This window comes from Mytilus galloprovincialis, chromosome 5, assembly GCF_965363235.1.
Source record: "Mytilus galloprovincialis chromosome 5, xbMytGall1.hap1.1, whole genome shotgun sequence".
NCBI lineage: Eukaryota > Metazoa > Mollusca > Bivalvia > Mytilida > Mytilidae > Mytilus > Mytilus galloprovincialis.
In genome coordinates, this window is record NC_134842.1 from 23,080,914 (window position 1) to 23,106,622 (window position 25,709).

A 25,709-nucleotide genomic window follows, 5' to 3' on the forward strand; every position below is an offset into this window, starting at 1 on the left:
AAAATCTAAGCACTTTTCAGCTAATACGTTTCTAGTCTAAACACTTTTCAGCTAAACCTGTTGAAAGTCTAAGCACTTTTCAGCTAATATGTTTCTAGGCTAAACACTTTTCAGCTAAACCTGTTTAAAGTCTAAGCACTTTTCAGCTAATATGTTTCTAGTCTAAACACTTTCAGCTAAACCTGTTTAAAGTCTAAGCACTTTTCAGCTAATATGTTTCTAGTCTACACACTTTTCAGCTATACCTGTTTAAATTCTAAGCACTTTTCAGTTAATATGTTTCTAGTCTAACCACTTTATAGCTGGACACGTTAATGCTGCAAGTAAGCACAATAAATATATAACATGTTTAGATTTAAAACATGTCAAAAATCTGTTTAATAATTGTTTTAGGTAAGTGTTTCGGTTCTAAACACAATGTTTAGAGTGTATTATGGTTACCTTGTTGATTGGTAATTCCACTTTCTTTTATAGGTAAAATAATGTTCCAAACGTATTTAAAACATGTAAATGACTTGTAATAGTGATTAGTGCCATCTATTTATCTAATACTAGTAGTATTCTCCCAAAAAGGAATATACGAGCTCAAACACATTTCTTATGTTAAAATATTGTCAATTCACGTATTCCATAAACTCGTGAAATCTATTCCTAATACAGTACTTACTGTAAATTCAGAAAATAATTGCGTGCCTTCATAATTGCGATTTTGTCATTTTATATTAAAACATGATATTAGTTTTTGCGATATTTGAGGAAAATCCTGTTTAAATCATACAAAAAAATCAAAATGCGTGTTTGAATTATTGCAATTATATAACCCTATCGCATTTTTCGAAATGATAAAAACATCGCAATAATTTCTAAATTTATACAGTATCATGCACTGAGACTTATAAGTGACTGTTTTAATTACGCAGAATGGTTGTGTATATGAATAAGGTTATCTTGACGCCCCCCCCCCCCCACCCCCCCACCCTCTCCCCATAGGCAATTATATATCAATATCAATGCTTAAAATGGACATTATAATATCAAGTTACGACTTTGTTGGATTTATACATTATTTTACATGGCTCGAAATCTAGTATATCTCTCTTGTGTGCAAAAAGTGTTATATGCTGTCTGGGCGTTAAATGGCTTTCCATTTTATTAGAGGGAGAATGTAGCAAGCTTAATCTTATTAACAAATCTCAGGTTTTTTCAATAGCAATTTAAATGTTTCGCCTTGATTTTTATGCCCCATTTATGGGCATTATGGTTTCTGGTCTGTACGTCCGTTTGTTCGTTTGTCCATCCGTTCGTTTGTCTATCCCGCTTCAGGTTAAAGTTTTTGATCGAGGTAGTTTTTGATGAAGTTGAAGTCTAACTAGTTTCAATTATTGATCACAAACAAATAGATACTCGAAACAACCCTATGGAAGGTCATACTTATTTCTATGTTTAACAGCTAACACCTAACAGCTTGTCCCCCCTCCACATTTGATAGGCAGAAAAGAAGCTCCACAATTTGTGTAGACAATATATTTAATATCTCCTTATAAATTATATATACATGTAATCCGTTGGTTTTCGGACGTTCAAAAAGAAGTTCAATAACCGACCATTTCTTTAAATAGTTTTATATGCAAGGCAGTCTGGAATGCAAAATTTTGCATATATTGCAAAACAGTTTAAAAGATTAACTAAAACATAACAACATTATACAAGCAAAAATATTTAATATTTGTTTATGAATAAAACAGCACATATAAAAGACTTTAAAAACATAAATTAGAATTGTAAAATGGCGTACAGTTAGTGTCATAAAAATTTCATCCATGATAATGTAAATTTATACAATGTGCATATATGATAATTTAGTTCAAAGTTAAAAGTGATTTACTTTCTTTTATATCACAATTTCAATAGCAAATCAGTTGTGTTAAGAACGACTTTTATCTCAAGAATTCCCTGTCTGTCATCAGTAGCCAAAAACTGGTATTCACTAGTGACGTCAGACCTGGTACATGTTCCCAGTCACTTCCTTAAATATAACTGTTGTTATTCGAAAACTTATTATAATAATTATATATTGATAATTACACCGACAAGTTAAAACACGTCATTTTACCCTCTAAAATGATAAAAATTGCAATGTCCTTGAATGGATTTCTTCATTAAACACCTTATTTCGTGTTTAAAAAAAAACAATATAGCTTTGACAATGTACTTCATACTCTATAACCGCTACCACTACGGCAGATGTTATAGGTTCAGATTACAACAGATTGTGATCTTCGTGATCCAGGTGGAGTGTTTTTTTTTGTGGTGGTGGAGGTGGTGGTTTGGGGGGGGGGGGGGGGTCAGTGGGTTGGAACCACCCTTTTTATAATGCATTTGAATGGGGATATATGGTTCGAACCCCCTTTAATAAATGGCTGGATCCGCCCCTGTACCTTATGACTGAATGTTAATTGGGAGTTAGTATGAACAAAAAAAATGATCAAAGTTTTTTATAACATAAGTTATACGTCATTTAGACACAACTGTATACTACACATCTATCTACAGATCACTAATGGCATCAGACATCAAAGCTTACTAATTAACAGAAACAATAGCACCATAGAATAAAAGTTAAAGGGAAGATTAATTTTACAATTGTTGTAATATAGTCCTTCCTCGGCATTCGTCATCACCACTCTGTTGTTGAGTCTTTGGACGGGTCGGTAGTCGTCTGAGATGTCCCGGTCTGTTTCATTGGCATAGTTCCTGTGCACCTGATGTCTAAATTTGTTAATCTGAAACAAAAATATTTTTTTTCTTGTTGATTCTTCTAATCCGGGATTTTTATGTTCCATACTTTTTATTTGTTATTATAAAATAAGAAAATGTGGTATGATAGATAATTATCCACAAAGTAAAAGGGTGTAGTGGCACTGTCAAAACCTTGCTGTACATGTTATTAACGTTATTCATCTTTTCCCAACGTTTTGTTCAGTTCTTTTCTTGTCTGTGTATTTTTCCGTTATTGTTTTTTTTTTAACCTTTTGCAAACAAAACCAGTTCAAACACTTCACCATTAATAAATTAACCGGTTCTGAAATGTGTATTTATGGTTTTACTGTTTTCTTCTAATTGAATGTCGATGTTACTGGCTGTTTAAGAGCCCCCTAAGCCAGTAATTGTATATTTATATATTGGTAACTGGAAAACAACCATGTAATACTAGAATGAAATTCAAAACAGTGTAGCTGTGGCCATTGATTGACACATTAAAATCATCCATTGACTGGGACAATTTACGTGAACGTTTGTCTGTAACGACCACTGTTCACGACGTACCTATGATAGACATTTAAACTGTGGGGTCACCAAAGGTTTCTTAACGCCTTTAATTATAAAATAATTAGAAAAATTAATCAGGAATAACCTTTGTGCTTTGATTTATATAATTGATATAAATCAAAATATCGTGTTATTTCTGATTAATTTTTCGAATTACTTTATTTAGGTGTTGAGAACCTTTGGTGACCCCATAGTTTAAATGTCTTTAAAAAGTACATAGTGAGCATTGGTCGTTACATACAAACGTTCACCTAAATTGTCCCAGTCAATGGATGATTTTAATGTGTCAATCAATGGCCACAGCTACACTGTTTTGAATTTCATTCTAGTATTGACAGGTCTCTATATCATCTACAATATACATACCTGTTCTTCCGATATAATAATATGATTCTTAAATATTGTCCATATAACACTTTCATAACATGGTGGCGTTGTTAGGCTTCCATAGTATCGATAATACACACCAGCATCATGGGGGAATAAAGAATCTAGTGCGAAAGTATTAAGAAGTGCATGGTCATCTAAAATTAAAGAAAAAATGGACATTTATGTTTCGTTATATAAAGTGTGGTCTGAGAAGACACACATAATGTGTTAAATGCCATCGAAGCACTGAATTATATATATATTTAATATTATCAATATTCAGACATAAATTTAACACCTGTTGTGCTTTTTGAGTTGGCCTTTATAGCGTTTTTATTTAAATTTACTGTTTCCCATTTGCTTTGACAGTAGCCTCTTCCCATCAGTTTAATAGATGATAACTTTTCGTAATAACTCTAAAAGAAGCATATAAATGCACTGTAACACACATCAGTAAAACAGCCTACAATGTCCATGCTGTATATAGTATGTTTACCATTAGTGTGCTTTATACTAGGAACTACTGCGATTGTTACATACATGTATGTATTCAACTGTACATTATGATAACTCGTGTATTCGAAACGCAAATATAAACGACTACACTTTTTAAATCATAGAGACTCTCGTCAACATTTCATGTTCTATATATATTGTCATTGTTGATTTTATTATACATGTTTGGGGTGGGTGCAGTCAAAAACTTATTTTCTGCGGCTATGCAATGTTTCAAAAAAATATAATGACGTTTTAAGACATCGATTATCTAGTTCTATAATCGTCCCTGATCAATGACGAGGATGTCACTATACACCGTATGGCCTTCGACAATGAGTTCTGTTTTCAGAATACCATAATTATTACATTGACCTAGCATTACTGGCCTTATTATCCGTTATGGTAAAGTAAGAGGCCATCATAGACATTTCATGGACGATTTTTTTCTTTTCTGTATTAAAAAACGGGGGCGCACGCCCTCTGCACCACAATTAAATCCGTCACTGTATTCTGGTCTATCTTTACTTTTTTTGTATATCATACCTTTGTGTGAAATCTTGGTTAGATGCGAGATTATTTCATCAAAATGATGGTTAGTTTCTCCTATCTGAAATGATGGTATAACATGACATAACAGGAAGAAAATTTTCTTGAAAGTAGTATATGTTATTTTCAAGTAGAAGGATGTTATTTGTCTGTTTGCCTTTTTCTTTTTTAGCAATGGTGTTTAAAAAATTACAGTTTATTTTCGATCTATGAGTTTGAATGTCCCGCTGGTATCGTTCTCTCCTCTCTTCTACGTAATCATATATATATATAGATGTATATTCCATATTGAAATTGTATAACAATTATTTGAAAGATTTTTATTTAAGCAATTCAAATTACACTTGCTATAAAATAATTTTTGTTACTTTACGATTTTAATCAAAAAGGTAATCTATAGTCAAATATTATAAAAATAATCTTGTATATTGATTCGATGTATAACAATTTTGCTACAAACTGTTAGTAAGAAGAACCGGAACGATCAATAAACTTACTTACATTGTATGTATACAGAGTTTCAAATCTGGCACTATACTAACCTCAAACAAAAAAGCTAACACTGCAAGTCCTCCTGTCTTGTTCAGAGCATTGGAAAACACACCGTGTTGACTATTATATAGGACAACATGCATCTGGAGATAAATAATACAATGTTGATAAATACATGTATGTATGTATGTACTGGTAAATGCCTCCGATATCCGAAGAACCCCTCGAAAGCTGCGAGGGTACAGTGGCATCCATGTACACTCCCTAACGAGATTAATGGAGATGTGTCACTAACGTATGTTTATACGACAATTATTTTTACAAGGACAACCAATCCCCACCCAACACAAAGGTAGTGCTAGGACACCGGGCAGTCTGTTATTATGGTGGAGGAAGCCGAAGTACTCGGAGAGAACCACCGGGCCACTCGGTGGAAACAGACAAACCAGAGATATCAGAAGATTGATCTCCAGGTCAAAGTAAGGGACAACTTTGACCAACCGAGGCCCCCAAAGTACTTGTAGAAGTAGTCAAAAATAAAAGTAAAACAAAAATAAAGATGTTTTATGGTGTAAATAGCATAAATTAAAACGTCTGTTTGAATCCTTTTTCTTATGGAAACTGGATATTTAATCCAAAGATGTTTCTCGGGCTGTACAATATACATACACTAAAAGGATCATCATCTTAAATTCTTTGAATAATCTATTATAATCTATTAGAACTTCGTTTTTCTCGGTCTCTTTCGTATGCTACCTTTCGTCTCTCTCCGTTTTACTTTGAAACTGTCCAGACAGAATCCAGCCCACTTTCTCATATATATAAAGTATTTATTGCCTTAATTTTTGTTTTATCAAAGCGGTTGTTATTATAGTATTCAGCGCTATTTAATCAGAAATCCATGCATTCAAAAGAAATTGTGCAAATTGAGTTCAACCCAGTTTTCGGCGGACTTGGCGTTTGGTTGATCTATAGTTTCATGTAAATGTTTATTTGTAGTGTTATGAAAACTTTAGTTGTTGCCATTTTATTGCCTGTTTTTCATAGATTTTATAGTTTTTGAATGCTCCTTTTTTTTGCTATCTGCTAAGTTCATCAATTTGCTAAGTTCATTCGTTCTTTTGTTTTACTTTATTTTTAGTTACCTCCATAGGGTATTGTTTTCCGTTAATGTTATGTTCGGAACCTCTTTTATCTTCGGAACCCCAGTGAAAATGGAATTGTTCTGCATTATACACTCCAGGCAATCCACCACCACTTAACTGCAGGTTATTTCCCTTTAAATCTATCTGAACTGAATAATAACAGTAAATCATTAATAAAATGCAATTGGAATAAATTTGGGTGTAATAATAGTAGTGATATTAAGTCGTTTAAAACCTATTAAAAGATCAGCACAGCCAGGGTTGCAATTGAATCATAATGATTGTTAAAATGTATACAATGTTTAACATTTATTTAGTATGTAACCGTAACAAGTGTTTCAGGATATATATAGTAAGTAAACAATAATTAAAAAAAAACGTACGCTAGGATCAATTGCCTATCTTCTACGTATTTTTTTTGTAAAATTGATGCTTTTGACTGCTCAAACTCTACCTAATTATCTTCCATTTTCTTTCAATAAAAAACGTCGATTTGCGTGTAATTGATCAAAGATCAACCAAGGACTGACCAGAGTTATTTTTATTTTCTTTGTAGTTTAAACTTTACTAGCTCAATTTGATCATTTGTTTTGCAGTTCACAAGTAGAAATAATGTAATTGAAGTGTTATTGTCGAAAATTTTAAAAAATAACGGTCCTTTTTCTGCTTTGCCTTTTTGCTACAATTGCAACCACTGCGCTCCTCCCAAATAAAAGATAGAAAAAAACTTACCACTATGGCCATTATTTTCTAGGGTCATTTTAAGATTGGTTACATTCTTTATATGATCAAAGTTAAACTGTGGTAAACTGTTGTTGACTACTACTTCGGACACTCCTATACTAATCGGCGATTGCTGTTGTCCACCACAGTTTGGATAACTATTGGGCCAAAATTTAGGTCCTAAAATATATTAAATATATAATTGTTCTTGTATTACAAATTCACATCGTGATCAAAACCGTTTCGTTATGTTATATGTGTACATGCAGTACAATACTCGGACAATACATCCTTATTTACTACTAGAACACACCCGTGATATCGCGGGTCCGTGACTGAATTAAAGTATATAACTATGCGCAAGCCTTATTTTAGTATTAGTATTGTTATCTGATAAAGTCATGCCGATTATATTAAGTTACACAGTTTTCTCTGCTATCAAATCTTTCTGTTTGAACCCGTCGAACTGGAACGTCTTATCAATTATTGGTAAGATTAATTATTTAGAAAGCTCCTGGAATGGAGTATTTTTTAATCAACAGCATTGTCCAATATGAGTTATAAATAAAGTTGAATTCTTTGATTCGCTGTTTTACGTCATGCCCGCTAACAAATTGAAAACTGTACCTATACGCCTTATTTTAGTCACAGATTGTAAGTATCTTACTGATTGAAATACTACAATAGGTAACAATTTGACAATTTAGTAGTGTCAATCCTGTGATTATGACCTGTGTATATAGCATATTAATCCTGAATACACCGTTTGGTGGTGCGCCTGTCAGATACGGAACGTACAGATAAGGTAATACGTAACAGGTGAATATACTATTGGTATCGGTATCGGACTCGACCCGGAACTTCTTAATTATTGGCAATATTAATTACGTGGAAAACAAAAGGGCCTGGAGTGGTGTAATTTTTAATCTACACCTTTGTACTATATTAGTTATATATAAATTTGAATTCTTTGATTCGTCGTTTTACGTGATGACGGCTGACAAATTGGACCTCATAATTTTAGTATTATAGATAGTTGATAACTTTTACGGCATTTGATCTCTGGACCCAGTTGTTCAAAAGTGTCGCTAAATTTAACGACGATTAAGCATAACGAGAGAGTTGTCTACACCAGTCGGTTAAAGAGCTCTTAAGAGCTCATGTTCTTTGTTATTATGTATATATGCAACCCGACTTTAAATAAAGATTACTTTACTTTACTTTACTTTACACCAACATTTTACTTGGCATTAAAATAATTTTAAAGTCATTGTTGCACTCTGTATTTGATGAACAGTATTTCCTTTCTCTAAATTTCGTCATGCATAGATATTTACCACTTGACGTTAAGCAACCAACAATCAAGCAATTAAATATATTCTAATTTAGACGAGATTTTATTTAAGGATGTTAGCTACTCTCTTTCAAAATAACTAGTCTTTTCAGAAACTGTTATAAAATAAAAGCAAATAGGTAAAAGAACTAAAAAGCAGAAAAAAAAACGTTAGTCATAAAAGTACATAAGACAGTTTGTAGGAACTAATTTTGCTTATCATTGCACCTACAATTATTGCTAACATAGAAAAAGAAAAAAAAATATGCCAATGAATTTAAGTTGTGTAAACTCGTGTTGTATTTAACCTCATGTTTATATAGTACGACGGTATGACATGTTAGACGCAATTAGTAATTTGATGAATAACAATAATTGTTGTTGTATGATTCATGTTTATCATTTTCGACATTTCGTCTTAACTGTCACCGATATATGGTTCTTAAGAGTTTCTTCGTGCTGAAGATAATTTCTGGACAATGCAAGTTTACACAAAACACTCATCCAATATATTTATGTATACCAGCCTCACAATTGTGAATTGACAGACACGCGTTTCTTCTACAAAAGATTCATCATTGTGACGCTTGAATCACGAAAGGTTAAAGGCCAAATTATAAAGAACTAAGTTTAAGCATACTGATCAGTAGCTGTTTTTCATATCTGTCACCAGTACTACAGTCCTTTGTTTTATGACAGTGTTAATATCTGTGCTAAATTTTTCATTTAAACTTAAGAAAACTTTTGACTAATGTAACTTACAAGTAATGAAACAAAAGTAAAAATTAAAGGAAATAAGAAAAATACTGTATAAAGTTCGAAGGCGGATAAAGAAAATTTTCTAGGGAGTCCGAACCCACACACTTTTGTGGGAAAAAAATTGTTGATTATTTATGGAATCACTGAAGCATGACTCGAACAAACACCCTCTTAGGCAGTCAATGTCTCCCTTATGAAAATATGTGGATCCGCCACGGAGTTGAGACATATTCAATGCATATAAAAATATGATACATAGTCAACTTACCATCAGCGTAGTCATATCCCCATTTGTTCCCTGAAATGATAATAATGGCATTTATTACAATAAGTAAATAATATATGATATTAAGTATACTGATCAGTCTGTTTACTCATTGTTTGCGTCACTAGTACTTTCAACTTGGTTAAATATAAAAGGATGCGACCTGAAATGCCTTGTATGCCATCGAGTCAGTTAAATAGAGCCACTGTAATCTTAGTCAACAACTCAGCATCATTCTCACCAAATCCCCTCTAAAGTAAAAATATCCTGATAAACATACGGACTCTATAATCATAATTAAAAACTCAATAACACCCCTTCTCGACCTTCTCCCCCCAACTATACACTCAAATCCGAATATTTAAAAGCTAAGGATCCGTAAGAAATGTGCACAACAAAAAGTGTTACTGGAATAACAATCAACAGCCCGGTACGCTTCATACCAAAATTATTGAAGGCTGCAATGTTAACAAGTGATCGTCAGAACAAAAGGGACCAAAAACCGAACACTCACAATTCTACATGGTCAATGTCGTATTACGGGGTTGCAAGTTAGGTCTAGTATAAATATGAAATGTTTAAACCTGTTCAACTTGTTTCCTGAAGCTAAATGAATAATTAAAGTTTATGAAAATATTTTTAACTTGTATTATGGACATTCCGACACATTAAAAATGGATATCATGAAGACTTGTAATTAATAACAAGGACGAAACGCAATTCTATTATCAAAACAACAATAAATAAATTTAATAGGACATTTACCATCTGAAGAATGCATGCATTACATAATCAGTCTTGGACTACATATCATTGTTGAAACTGCTCTTTCTTTTAAATGCCACGTGCTTAGCGAAGAAACAATAAATGCCAGTCTGTAAAGTCTTTTGTGAGACCCCCTCCGGGAAACAGTGGCGGATCCAGGGGTGGGGTTCCGGGGGTTGGAACCCCCCTTTTTTGGCCGATCAATGCATTTGAATGGGGACATATAGTTGGAACCCCCCTTTTTTGTCCTTGGTTGGGAACCCCCTCCTTTTAAAATGGCTGGATCCGCCACTGTTCCCCCAACACACACACAAACCAATCAATTTTTATTGGATTACATAATTATACTGTGTGAAATAACCCACTTTTTATTTCGCAATTTCTATACATTGTAGCAATTAACTATTGCTTACGTATACGCTTTGGTCTATTTTTTTTTCTATAATTTAAGATTAGGTTTACTAAGAAATAAAATATTGTAAAATAAATAAATAAAAGACGTAATATGTTACATTATCTCATATGAAAGATAGTTTATTCATCATCGAAGATTTTATACATACATTAATGTGCGGGAAGTGCAAACCTAAAATGGCTGATGGTTCTAAATTTTTTAACATGTTAAAAAATCCCCGAAGGTGCGTCCGATGTTGAGGGTTCGTATTGAGTTCGTATCACCATCCTCACCATCGTAATGTCACCGGAAATGCATCTTTGAACATCGTATTGCATTCGTGTTTCCATCGTTTCCATCGGGCAGTTTTGACATTACGATGTCTACACGAATGAATCACGAAGCTACCCGAAGGTCTTACGATGGCAACACGACTTCGTGAAGACCTCGTAATCCCGTCGTGTTGCCACCGAATAAAAGTACGAAGGCGACAAGATGGAACTACGACGGCAATAAATCCAGCTAAATGTAAGTTAATTTTCGATATGCACTGGTCAGTCTAATACGACAGTTAAGAAAGACGTTCACAAAACATGGAGCTCATATCATGATTCTATGAGAACAAGAAAGGCGACAACGTTGTTTCTATTAATTCAAATGGAACAAGAAGGGCAGCTATTACAGGTTCAGGATTTACTTTTACAAGTAAAATATTATTTTTTGTCAATTTTTCATATCAAGTAACATAATGAAAATCATAAACGCGCCTCGTACACCAACACTGCAGGTACACCTATATAGGGAAACCAACTTTTTCTTCTTTATTCTTATTTTGTATGTATCGTCTGAGTTGTTGTCACACGAATGTTTACTCCATAACCATTTTGTTTTCTATCTGTCATATTTTTGCCGCATTTGTTGCTTTCCCCACATCCTTCCTGTTGTCTATATTATTATGATATTCTCCTGGAAAGAGCTCTTTTTGAATAAAAGGGATCAACGAATCCATTTTATTCCCTTTAAGATAGATCAGTAAACATGGGCATAGTTATGGGTGATTATTCAGACTAGTGCACACATTTTACAGTTCAAACAAGGCAATGCCGAGCGTGGCATCCACTCGTATGTAATGTGCGTATTGTTATGCATTTACTTTTCTACATTGGCTAGAGGTATAGGGGGAGGGTTGAGATCTCATAAACATGTTTAACCCCGCCGCATTTTTGCGCCTGTCCCAAGTCAGGAGCCTCTGGCCTTTGTTAGTCTTGTATTTTTTTAATTTTAGTTTCTTGTGTACAAATCGGAAATTAGTATGGCGTTCATTATCACTGAACTAGTATATATTTGTTTAGGGGCCAGCTGAAGGACGCCTCCGGGGCGGGAATGTCTCGCTACATTGAAGACCTGTTGGTGACCTTCTGCTGTTGTTTTTTCTATGGTCGGGTTGTTGTCTCTTTGACACATTCCCCATTTTCATTCTCAATTTTAAATTTTACTATATTTGTATATGACACATGCAGAAAATGGTAAATTGAGTATGCATATTTAATACATAAACCATTTTTTTAGAAATCAACCAAAACATTCAGTAACTGGGAATACCTTTAATATTGTCTTTAGAACCAGCAGGTAAAAAAATGAGCAACCAATTTCCTGTGTATTATGCTATTTCAAGGAGAAAAAACAAGTCCATCTGCATGACATTGACCTTTGGCCTTGAACGTAAAAAATGTCAGATCATTACAAGGAGGAACAATAGCCCACGGTCTTCCGTCTTATGATTAAACCAGAAATTAAATGTACAATATAATATATATATTCAATATTGATCAAACAATTTAAAACGCGTGATGCCTTTGGCATATAATTTAAATGCATCGTAAGCTGTACACGACGTCTTTTAGACATCGTATGGCCATCGCGCCATCATCGTGATCCATCGTGTAGCCTTCGTAATTCATCGAGTAGCCTTCGTGATCCATCGCGTAGGCCTCGGCTGAGATATGAAGCTGAAATACCCGTCTTCGGTTAACCTTCGTATGTCCATCTTTTGCTATCGTATATAATTTCGGCACCATCGTATAGACTTCGTTATTCATCGTACTTGCTTCGGTCATTTTTTTGGTATTTTAACGAGATCGGGACCAATTTCGGACTAACTGACAATTTTCGCATTCGGGTGTCCATCGTATATAAAAATCGGGACAGTGTGACTGGGGCATAATCTATAGAAGATTACGACAAATGAATTATTGACAATTTCTTGATAGAAATCTTTAATTAAATTCTGGACAAAATTAACATCAAAAGCAGGTCAACAGTTTTGGTCATAACGGAAACATTTGATCTTAACATACATCTTTACAGTTTGGTCTTACTTTCGGGCATTCAATATATCTAATGTGCGTTATGGGTAGGGATTCGTTATCCATTTTAGTCTCTAACTTGTTTAACTAAGAAATAAACTAGTTATGCAAATTACTTAAATTTTTTAATAGATTGGAAAACGGTTTTAAGTTGTGACCACTCGACTTGCAGACAATACTTTATATTGTATTGCTAAATAAATAAATATCATATAATAAGTATGAATGACTGACAAGGGGGAGTGTTTTAGCAGTGGTGCTAATGACATCATTGTTTGGTGGAAGATATTTATAGTGAATTGATTATGTTAAATAACTTAAAATGGTCTGTTAGTTTCAGAAATAGTCTATAGTTCAAAGGCCGTCTGACAACAACGCAGCACTACTGTAAAACTGAAATTTAAACTGATTCGTCAAAAAGCGAGTATTTGATCTAAAGGTGCCAGCTGCATAAACCTTACCAGCCAACATCGCGCGATTCTGTAACCAGATTATTCCCATCAAAATGTCAAGTTAAGAAAAACTGCAATGTTTGGGATACAATGTTGTTTGTCATTGCCATTTTTAGTTTGCTTATCAAATTTCCTGGGTTTTCTATACATGTACTAGACTTGTGAATCTAATTGACTAATTTAATTTATCTTCTATAAAACGTCTTCCCTTTTTGTATTATTTCGATGGTGTTCTTCATATGCGAGAACATGTGATTTTTTTTCTCATAAAGTTGTATTATAAATATTAAAAACAAATAATGTATACAGATACAACATTTAATGATATAAAAAGGCAGAATGTATAAAACGGACAATAAAACATTTTAGATCGACGAAAAACACCGTGGCCTAAAATGTAACAAGGAGACAATAAAAAAAGTATACAAAAAAAAACTAAACGCACAAACCCCCAAGGAAATAGAAGAAGGGGAGGGGCGTCAGGGGCTTCGGGATGAAGTTTAATAGTGACCGTTTTAATAAATATTTTGGGGTTATTTCATAGATTTATAAAACTGTTATTGATATATTTATTTACGAATATGCAATTTTTTGTGTGTGCTGCATTATAGACTGATTTTGTTGTTTGAGTCCGTATAGAAACATGTTGTTCCTTTTTCTATTATTTATGTTGTTGGGTCACTGTTTCAATTCCCATTTCTACTTGTATATTTTAAAAACAACCAACGGTCAATCTAAGTTATATGATTCACATGCTTGCTTAAAGTACCATTCACCTTTTCTTCTATATATTTGATAATGAATATCAATGTATACATTTTATACAAAACGACAAAACGTTTACTTTTTATACAAAACGACATTTTACCACTTCGTTCAACGTCCTTGTTAATTTTTGTTTCCTTTCACACCGAAAACTGATTATCACAAATAAGATATTAAAATAGAAATTAAATGTTATAAAATACGATAATTTATTAGTTTTTGTTGTCATCAACAGAATATGAAATTCATAGTTCGATGTTTATGGTAAGAGTTTAAATTGAAAATTGACGATTTATAAAACCTGTCAATAAATAGATTTAGCTAAAAAAAAAAAACAATGATAACAATCAAAATTACATGCATTGGATAATGTACAAGAGACCCTTATTTGATGCCAAGCAACATGCGAGTCAACAAAAACTCCAAGGTTGCCTTTGCATCTAGTAATGGTTTCTTGTACATTTTCTGTTACCATTCTATGTGGTAAAGTACTGTGATTTCTAAATGAGATTATCTGAAATTTCACTGAATTATTGATTTGGCCAATTTATTTCAGAAATAATATTTCTTCCGATTTTATTTTTTTCATTTTATTTAATTATTTTTTTTTATAATGGGGTCGAGTATGGTCTTTCTTGGTGTTCAATTGTTTTAAGTTTATCAAACATCTTTTATGTATGTAAAATGTTGCTATGTATCTTACTCTTTTATAACCTTACCTGCAAAGCTAAACACATTCCCTATGCAAAATGAATAAACGATTAGTTGCAAAAGATAATGTAGAATGCAAAACATATCCATGGAAAACACTATTACTATTGATCTACAACTATAGTATTTCAGATACAACCGAGATAGCAAGATTAGACTTAAAAATCATAACTCAGGTTAAAGACAGGTTAAATATTGGAACTTCATACAAATGAACACTGCATGATCACATAAACTAAAATTATCAAAGGTGTTATGTCATTTGTCTGATATCCACGGAGCCCTATTTTGGTCTCATTTTTACAGATAAATAGCTTTTTTTTTAAGATTAGCGCTGTATATTTGAGGTAAAGCGCTTGAGATGCAACATCCGTCCAGCGCTGAGAATCTGCATTGTAGCTGTAGAGATTTTAAATATGGAAAGACTTTCATGTCTACAGTGCTAAATTTTAAATCTACAACGAACGAGTAAATATCTACAGCGCTGACCTTTACAGCTTTGATCTCATACAGGTGAAGAGTAGTGGTCTTCAAAGTCAAGCGCTGGAGATGTTAAGTCCAATGCTAAAATCTATAGTTCAGCGCTGAAATTCTTAAGCCCAGCACGGAAGATGTTAAGTTCTTATCTACAGCGCAGGACTTAACATCCTGTGCGCTTGATTTTTCACCTTCAGCGCTTAATTGTTTATCTATTATACCACTCTTGACATCAAATTTATAGCTCTGAACTTTACATCAAAAACGCTGAATTTACATCAACAGCTGGACATTTCATCTGCAGTGCTTGATTTTAAATCTACAGCGCTTGACTTTATAACTGCAACACTTGACTTTATAACTGCAACGCTTGACTTTATATCTACAACGCTTGACTTTATATTATATATATCTACAGCGCATTGCTTTATAATTTAATTTTGGATGTAGCGCGTCTTCTGATTGGCTGACGTTATTTTGTTATCAACCCATATACATAATTTAGTCATGTGACCGTGACGTCATCAACGTTTTTTCATGGTTTCTACGATTTAAAATGGAATTTAGAATTAAATTATAAGAAATGACTGTTATATTTTTCTGTCTATGAAGAAATAACATAAAAAATGTGGTGCACACTGTTAAATAACCCGCTACGCGCGTTATTCAGTATGCACCAATTTTTTTTATGTTATTTCTTCATAGACAGAAAAAAATATTACAGTCATTCCTAAAATAACTGCAACGCTTGACTTTATACCTACAACGTTTGACTTTATATCTACAACGCTTGACTTTATATCTGCAGTGCTTGACTTTAAATCTACAGCGCATTACTTTATATCTACAGCGCTTAAATCTACAACGCTCGAATTAAAATCTACATCGCATGATTATATATCTACAGTGCATGAATTTATATCTACAACGCTTGATTTTATACCTACAACGCTTGACTTTATACCTACAACGCTTGACTTTATATCTACAACGCTTGACTTTATACCTACAACGCTTGACTTTATACCTACAACGCTTGACTTTATATCTACAACGCTTGACTTTATACCTACACCGCTTGACTTTAAATTTACAACGCTTGACTTTTTACATCCAGCGATAACCATTACATCTACAGTTCTGAACTTTATTTCTAAAATGTTAATTTAACCTCTTCGAACCAAGAATTAACACTACCATATTTTGGGACATTAGATCGGCCAATATCAGTCAAGATCATTTTATAATCAGGAAGCGAATTTGCTTACGGTGCATTTTATGGTTCACGTACTTTATCAGACAAGACTTTAACTTGAACGATAAAAGAGTAAATATTAGCATTGATATTAATAAATCTGCTACTTGAAATATAACTACTGAATCTGTCCAAGAAGTAGGTTATCTATCTAACAAGATGATATTGTAAAAGTAATTATGGTTTTAGATGAAAAGTACCCGGGAAAAAACGCAATTTGGTTTATTATTTGGGGGCAAGTATAGTAAATTAGACTCCTGAAGCTCTTTTTAAACTGGTGAACTAAAATCAATTCTATACTTTTATTTTTCCTCATTACGGATAAATTGTGTATACTTAATCGTTGTTAGGGTCATTGTTACGGGAAAATATCGACGAATTAGAGTACCGGAAGACAATAATTCAAACGCAGAACATTTATAAAGATTTTTGTATGTAAACGTTGATTTTTCTTTTGCAAGAAAGTTCACATAAACTTGTTCAATAAAATTGGTACTTTAATAACTTAGACATTTTAAAAGTATATAAAACCATGTATTTTTTTGTTTGAAGTTTTATATATCTTTGAAATCAAACAACACGTCAAACCAATACAGTTAAAGTGACATATATGGAAATATTTGCACCTGCATTTTTTAAAATTTGATAAAAAAAGAGAGGCAGACTTGGAAACTTCAAATCCATTCAAAAAATTAGATATGAATTTATATAAAACACCCTCAGCTAAGATTTTTTTTAATTTGTAATAAAAAAGAAACGGAGTGTAACAATTCATAACAAAGAACACAGAAGCAAGAAAAAAAAAGAAAGAAAAAAAAGAAAGAAATGAATGAATTAGAAAAGAAGATGCTTATAACAGTAAAAAATGGCGGACAGGACAGACAGGGCTTCGGAGCTCCCACAAAAAAGTTATTAGTTATATGTTTTGTGGAATATGTATATTGGATTTTTGTGATATATCATGTCGAACATTATGTCCTTGATCAACAATGGGATCAAAAAAGGGAAAAGGAAAAGTACAGAAAAAAGTACCGAATGAGAAAAAAAGGAAACGAAGTTCAAGTAAGACACCGCCACAATCAAAAACAACAAAAATGGACGCCAATGTAAACAAAGTACAAAGTGTTAACCGAAATACACCATATACACCATATACTCCAGTGGCAGATCACTTAAGTACATCTCACAACATATTATATGGTAACCCGAGTAATTTAAACCATTTAAACACATACGGTCAAACTTCAATCGGAACCCCGTATCAATCTTATCCTATGGCTCCCCCAACAACTCCTGCAGATTTTCTTATAGCGAACCAACCTCTTCAAACTCATCTCAGCTTTAGCTCGCCACAATCTCAACCAACTGAATTCTCGATGTATAGTAAATTTGAAAATTTTATGATAGACTGTTCACAAAAACTTCAGAAATTAGACATACTCGATGAGATTGTTGTGAAAATGAATGCTATGGAACAACGGTTTGAACATTTAGACAGAAACGTAACAGATATGCGACAACAAATTAACAATCACAATACATCTATACAGGAATCATCAATACGATCATCGGTCATTGAACAGAATGTAGATTTTATAAAAAGAGAAAATGATAAACTTCAAAATGAAAATTACGAATTAAGGGACAGGATAGTTGATATACAAACTCGATCGATGAGAGACAATTTGATATTTCGCGGGATTCCCGATGTTTCTGATACCAAACAACCTGAAAATACGGAAGAAAAACTTCAAACATTTTTAACAAATGAACTTGGAATCGAAAACAATATTCCGTTTCACGTGGTACATAGACTAAAACCGCGCCGAGATAGAGGTCCGAGGGGAATCGTTGCCAAATTTGAAAAAAGAAAGGACCGCGAAATGGTGATGGCGGCTGCAAGAGAAAAATTTAAAGAAAGGGACACTCAGTTTCGTGTCCATGAACAATTCCCAGCGGAAGTTATTCAGAGAAGACGTGAATTGGTGCCGATCATGAAGGATGCAAGACAAAAAGGACACGTTGCACATTTACGTGATGATAAACTGTTTATCGACAACAAGAGATTCTTCCCGCATCCACCACCACAAATGCCACATAGACCACCGTTCCAAAACCAGCGACCAATGGAGCAAAGACCACCTCCTCCTTTTCCTGGTGCATAGGGATGTTGTGCAAGAGGAACAGAAAGAGATATCAGCACAAGTGAAAATCGAACTAACAATGCGGATCCTATTTTTTCTGAATTAAAAATTTGTTTTCTTAACGTATGTGGTATAAAACAAAAACTGTTGTGTCCTGAATTTATAGAGATGATTAAAAAATATGATATTTGTTTGTTTACAGAAACAAAATTGTCTGACATTGATATATTAAATATACCTGATGACTATATGTATTATTCTAAAATTAGAAAAAAATGTAAAAGAAAATCAGGGGGGATTGTAGTAATGTATAGAAATAAGTTAAAAGGTTATTTAAACTTTATAAATACAGATTGTGAATTTGTACAGTGGGTTAAGATTTCAAAACTTATTATAAACCAGAAAACTGATAGTCTACTAGGTTGTGTTTATATTCCACCATCGAATTCGAAATATTCAACAAGTGAATCATTCGATGAGGTAGAAAATGAGATGCTTAATATAAAAAACATAGAGAGTCTAAATTGTATTATTTTTGGTGATTTTAATGCCAAAACTGGTAGTTTACCAGACTATATTATACCGGACGAGAATCTGGTTGATATTTTTGAATTTAACTCAGACGAGGATATACTTTCGTATATGTTTGACTACGAAAATTTACCTAGAAACAGTATTCCATTACACAGAGTTACAAGTTGTAATTGTGCACCAAATAATTACGGACACAAACTTTTAAATGTATGTAAAAGAAATAACATGTATATAGCAAACTCAAGAGTAGGTAATGATAAAGGTATTGGTAAAAAAACTTGTAATGATACAAGTGTTATTGACTATTTATTATTGTCATCTAATTTATTTCCAGTTGTTAAAGAGTTCGATATTATGGAATTTGATCCATTGGTCTCAGATGTTCATTGTCAATTACATGTAGTTATTCAAGCTCCAGTGATTTTATATAATAGTAATGACGAACTATCACAATTTTGTAGTGAAAAATATGTCAAGTGGAGAAAAGAAAAGTGTTCAGAATTTTTAGATAATGTTAAAAGTGATCATGATTGTCAGTTAGAACAACTACTGTTAGAATTAGATAATTTAGAGGTACAACAAGGGATTCATCAAAATGAGATGAACAAAGTTGTAGAGAGAATTAGTAACTTTTTTCAATCAGTTGCTACAAAAACTTTTGGTAAATACAAGCCGTTTAAAAATCGCAAACCAAAACGCGACAATAAACCTTGGTTTAACAAGCAATGTTTTGATAGTAGAAAAAAATTTCACAAAGCGCGGAAAAGGTACAGTTTTATAAAAAATGCTGATAATCGAAAACATATGAAAAATGCAAGCAAAAGCTATAAAATTGAAATTTCTAAAGCAAATGAACTGTACCAAAGAAATATTGGAAATAAATTACGCCAGACCAAAAAATCAGATAGTAAAAAGTTTTGGAACATTTTGAATAGTATTGGGTCAAATAAAAAAAAAGGCGTAGACCCTGAAATTTCGATTGAAGCTCTCTATGACTATTTCAAAGATATGAATAGATGTGACTCAAATACTGAGGAACCAGAAGTTAATTTTGATGTACATAATTTATCAGATGAATTGTATAACTTATTGAATGGTACTGTAACCGAAGATGAGATTTTAAAAAGTGTAAAAAACTTAAAAAACGATAAAGCTAGTGGATGTGACAAAATAATTAATGAATATATAAAATGTACTGTACATGATCTTATGCCAATGTATGTTAAACTTTTTAATTTAGTATTAGATACAGGAATAGTTCCAGAGTTATGGTCTCTTGGTATTATGATTCCTATTTTTAAGAATAAAGGTTCAAAAGCAGACCCTGCAAATTATAGAGGTGTAACATTAAACTCTTGTTTAGGAAAGACTTTTTCATCAATAATAAATGAGAGATTAAATAGTTTCTCAGATGAAGTTGAACTTATATCAGAATCTCAGGCTGGATTTAGAAAGGGATTTTCAACTACCGATAATATTTTTGTGTTGCATTCAATTTTATCTATATTTTTTTCAATAGGCAAAAAATTATTTTGCACATTTGTGGATTTTAAGAGAGCATTTGACACTATTTGGAGAACAGGGTTATGGCAAAAGTTACAAAAATCTCACATTACTGGGAAAATTTTTACAGTTATTTATAATATGTATCAAAATATAAAGACATGTGTTCGATATGGTAACCAAAGTTCAACTTTCTTCAACTGTGGTGTTGGTATTAGGCAGGGTGAAAATTTATCACCGTTTTTGTTTTCAGTATTTTTAAATGATTTAGAAAACTTTTTTGTGGAAAATGATGTTAAAGATTTAGAATATATTTCTAAAAACTGTGAAGAGTTGTTACACGTATTAGTTAAAATCTTTGTAATTCTGTACGCAGATGACACTGTTATTATGTCTGATAGTAAGGAAGAACTACAACATGCACTCGATGTTTTTGAACAATATTGTAACATATGGAAACTCGAAGTAAATATAGATAAAACAAAAATTATTGTGTTTAGTAAAAAAAAGGTACGAGACAACTTTGATTTTCATATATATATGGTAATGCTATAGAAGTTGTAGATTCTTACAATTATTTAGGAATAACTTTTAATTATAACGGTAATTTTTGTACTGCTAGAAAAAGGATTTTTGATCAAGCACAAAAAGCAATGTTTGCTCTCTACAGGAAGATAAAACATATATCATTGCCTATTGATATTCAGTTACAACTCTTTGATGCTGTAATCGCACCTATATTATTATATTCATCAGAGGTTTGGGGTTTTGAAAATAAACAGAATATTGAGAAAATGCATTTGCAATTTTGTAAAAATATTCTTGGTGTTCGGAACAGTACACCAAATTTTATGGTTTACGGGGAATTAGGGCGGGTTCCGTTAGATATCACTATAAAACTTAGGATGGCATCATTTTGGTGCAGAACTATTAAAACAGAGAGCAAACTGTCAAATATCCTTCTAAGACTTATGATTAAGCTACATGAAAATAATCCTACCAAATTTAAATGGATTCAATATGTAAAATCTATATTTGATGATACAGGTCTAAGTTTTATATGGAACGATCAATTAGTTGTAAATATTGATTGGTTAAAAAGTATGGTTAAACAGCGATTAACAGATCAGTACTATCAGCATTGGTTCTCGCAGATACATAATGCATCTAGGGGTGAATTCTATTCTTTATTCAAACTCGAGTTTGGTTTGGAACCGTATCTATTGCGATTATTACCCAAGGACAGATATTACATATCTAAACTTCGATGCTCGAATTTGAAGTTACCTATTGAGACGGGTAGATGGGCGGGGATCGCTAGGGAAAATAGAATATGTACATTATGTAATGAGGGAATAGGGGATGAGTTTCATATATTGTTTACCTGTAAAAATGCTGATGTTTCTGCTCTTAGATCAAAGTTTATACCAAATTACTATGTAATGAATCCAAGCAAGAACAAGTTCACTGGCTTGTTGTCTATTTGTAACGTACAAGTTCAAAGGAATTTATCAATTTTTGTGAAGAAAATCATAAAATACTTTATCTAATTATACCAATTGTCTTTTAAAATATACTATGTATTTGTGTTTCGTTTGTCCTGTCTCGCTATGTATTATCTTAATATGTTTGTATATATTGTCCTCTTGTACACAAGTATGTGTCTGAGGTTATGAATAAAATCTTGAAATCTTGAATCTATAAAAATATAGTCAAATATCATACCTGCCGAGGCATCTGTTGGATTGAAATAGTATCCAAAGCTGAATAGAATGAGGCATACATCTTTATAAAACATTGTTACATGTAGTTACCGGTGCTGATATCATTATTAAGAAGACACAATAAAGGTTAATATTTCCAATATGTATAAGAAAAATCAAAATGAAAACCAGAAAAATCAGGATTTCACAAATACAAACGGAAAATGCATATTTTCAACATAAATTTGTAATAGAACGAAAAGCTGATATAAGTATGATTTGTATGTGTCTAATGGTATAAAACGCCCTTAATGTTATAATTTCCAAATTTGGTATTGGGTTTTAACCCGATTATGATTTAATGTATTTTTATTTTCAAATTTTTATTATATAAAAACAAATTTAATTTAACAGGGCAGCAATGTAAAATATTTTTCACTTTGAAAGAAACAGGTGCCCATTTATCTTAGGACTTTATAGATGACTTGTATGCACTTTAGAAGAGATCGATAAAGTTACTTCACATTGAAACATTCCGAGATACCATATAGAAAGGGACAGCCGACCTTGGAGTCAAGGCATAAAATAATTTTGGCATAAAAATATACGTCTAAATGAATAACAACTCCACGTTGGACGTTGCAATCGTTATGCAGAACAGAGGCAATGATATGTATAGTTCATTTGAAATTTAGGGCATCGACGACATCAGTTTAGCCTGAAAATTGTTGTTCTACTCTCAGCGCGATTCTTACGATTACTTCTGTAATATCGTGACAGCATATTTTCCACTGTGGCCAGTACCCTACACCACTCTGCCAACTATGATAATCTATACAATTTAGGTGTCGTTCGCCGAGTAAGTCTTTCCTCGGAGGATGTATCTGGGGTTGTAACATAGTCCATTATGATGTATTGTGGCTTTCAGATGGTATATAATGCAGATGAGCTGTTTTAGTTCGTCGTTTTTTTTTTTCATATATAAAATTCTAAAACTTCAAACTGTGAACTTTGAAATTTGAAACAAACTGCATGAATACTATAAATAAAAGAAGATTACTCTTATATGACCTGCATTATTTTTAACAGCTTCAAGGGTGAAGCATATTTGATCTTTGTAACAGCATTTTATTAGCTTTTGAGTTGAATGATGTATTTTTATTAAAGTTAATAAAATACTAACGAAAACAGTGTGTTGTCCCGTTACATTGAAAATCAGCATACCTTTAAAAAGGTTAATCGTCAAGAAGGATATAACAAAATAGTTAAATTGACATCAACTTGTATAACCCATGTAGAGATAAATGTGAATTCAACGATTTATTGCAGATTTATAAGTTCTTTTCAGATAGCAATTTACTGATCAGCTTGAACGCATTACTTTAATCATTTACAATGCAGAAATAGTTTTCCGGGGTTAAGAGGTACTACTTTTCATCTCGTTTCAGTATACAGGCCTTTGCACCCAAAGTCAGGAATAAAACGTTTTGATATTTCATATTAAAGAGTGCTTTCCCATAACTTCTTACGCATTTATTTGTATATGTCTCTGTACCATTGTACTTTGGTTTATGAGAATATATATATATACGCATACGATATATGATTATAATTGTTATTGCGTTATTACTAATTAGTATTCGAGTCCGTCCTTTCATTTAATTATTTACGTATAAGGGTTATGCTTATCGTTTATAAGTCCATTCAAACAGCATACCCATGATATATTAACTTTTTGCATTCTCTCTTAATCTCAAACTCAAACTGTAAAATCGTAGAAGTTGTTCTAAAATATATATTTAAGGATATTTGGCAATTGTATCTAAGAATACACAAATGACTTATACATAACTTTTGTTTTGTTTCTGTTACTTTTTTGTAGGATGTTTAAAATATTTAATCAATGAGATGAATATGAAATAAAATTCAAAATTGGAAAACCGAAAGCTACTGACAACAACCATCAGCCTAAACATTCCGACAGAAAAAAACAAATTGTTAAATAAAATATTGAATATTGTTATACGTTAAAAAAAAAGTTTATATTTTAATAACCGAATACGCATAAATGAAGTTCATATGAATATGCATTAAATGAGGTCGATTTATTCACTTGCAAGTGAATAAGTCAATATCGACGTTCTAAGTTTATTTTGACAAAATTGAGTAAAATACGGACTGCTGAAAGCAAACTATCATATCACTATTTCACTTTCATTAATGATTGAACACAAACAAATCGTTATTTATATTTTTATATATCTCGAAGCTAGTGCCCACACATGAACGTATGAACCAACTTTTAAAAAATCTACGTAAATCTGGGGTCACATATTCACGATTTTTACTACCGTCCTTGACAGGACCATTCCCGATTAGAATTTATTAAAAGTCTGATCAAGATCCTGTGAATCGTGGATGGAAATTCAAACTTTAATTAAAATTTGTAAAAAAAATAATTTGATCACGACAACAATCAGATAGTGTTCAGGAAGCATCGATATTCAACCATTTCCAAGCGAATGTGTCCCGATAATCCCGTTCTGAATCCGCTTCTAATCCGATTCTGTTCTTTCGCAAGGTAAAATTCGACCGATTCTGTCACGACTTCGTCCCGACTCTACCGAATGTAATCCGACAGAGATCAGACAGTGACCAGACAGTGAACCGACGCTGACGGAAGTTATCCGTTCGAAAACTGTCGACATATTCGGAATGATCAGGTACTGTCGGAACATAATCCTATCACGGTCCGCTCTATCGCATTGCAAACGGCTTTGTCTGGTCTCAGTCGTATTGTATTCTGAAATTGTCGGGACTCTGACGTGGGTATCATTGACGAATTTCGTATTAATAACGGGACTGTTTCGGAACGGTTTCGGCAAAAAACGGTTCGCAATCGACAAGATCTGGATGCAATCTGGACTCAATCGGCAGAAAAACAGCTATGAAAAATTACTCCAGATCATTCCCGTTCCACAGGACACCGTCCAGAATACACAAAACATTGTTCGGAATTCGATCCGATACAGCAGAATCTGTCACGACATAGCCACGATTGTAATCTGACTAGACAAATTCGGCTGAGTTGCCCCGAATGTTACGGGACGCATCTAACTGTCGGGGTGCTTTGCCGAACTATTCGGATCTTCCCAACCCGTAGGAATCTGTTACGAACTT

General features: G+C 32.8%; 1 protein-coding gene across 7 annotated transcripts in view; it reads right to left on the bottom strand.

The window, feature by feature from the left end:
• Nucleotides 1-1,701: 1,701 nt before the first annotated feature.
• LOC143075426 (carbonic anhydrase 12-like) overlaps nucleotides 1,702-25,709 on the bottom strand; it is a 64,181-nt gene continuing 40,173 nt past the window's right edge. For 6 of the 7 annotated variants that reach the window (XM_076250828.1, XM_076250821.1, XM_076250823.1 and 3 more), the window contains exons 2-8: nucleotides 9,464-9,493; nucleotides 7,113-7,283; nucleotides 6,381-6,529; nucleotides 5,286-5,378; nucleotides 4,741-4,804; nucleotides 3,697-3,854; nucleotides 1,702-2,783 (exon numbers count right to left, since the gene is read on the bottom strand). In XM_076250828.1, coding sequence (XP_076106943.1) covers nucleotides 2,574-2,783; nucleotides 3,697-3,854; nucleotides 4,741-4,804; nucleotides 5,286-5,378; nucleotides 6,381-6,529; nucleotides 7,113-7,283; nucleotides 9,464-9,493 — 875 coding nt within the window. In that variant the 3' untranslated portion in view covers nucleotides 1,702-2,573. Of the gene's footprint in view, nucleotides 2,784-3,696; nucleotides 3,855-4,740; nucleotides 4,805-5,285; nucleotides 5,379-6,380; nucleotides 6,530-7,112; nucleotides 7,284-9,463; nucleotides 9,494-14,921; nucleotides 15,055-25,709 lie in introns of those variants that run through there. The other variant, XM_076250824.1, reaches the window with a different exon arrangement.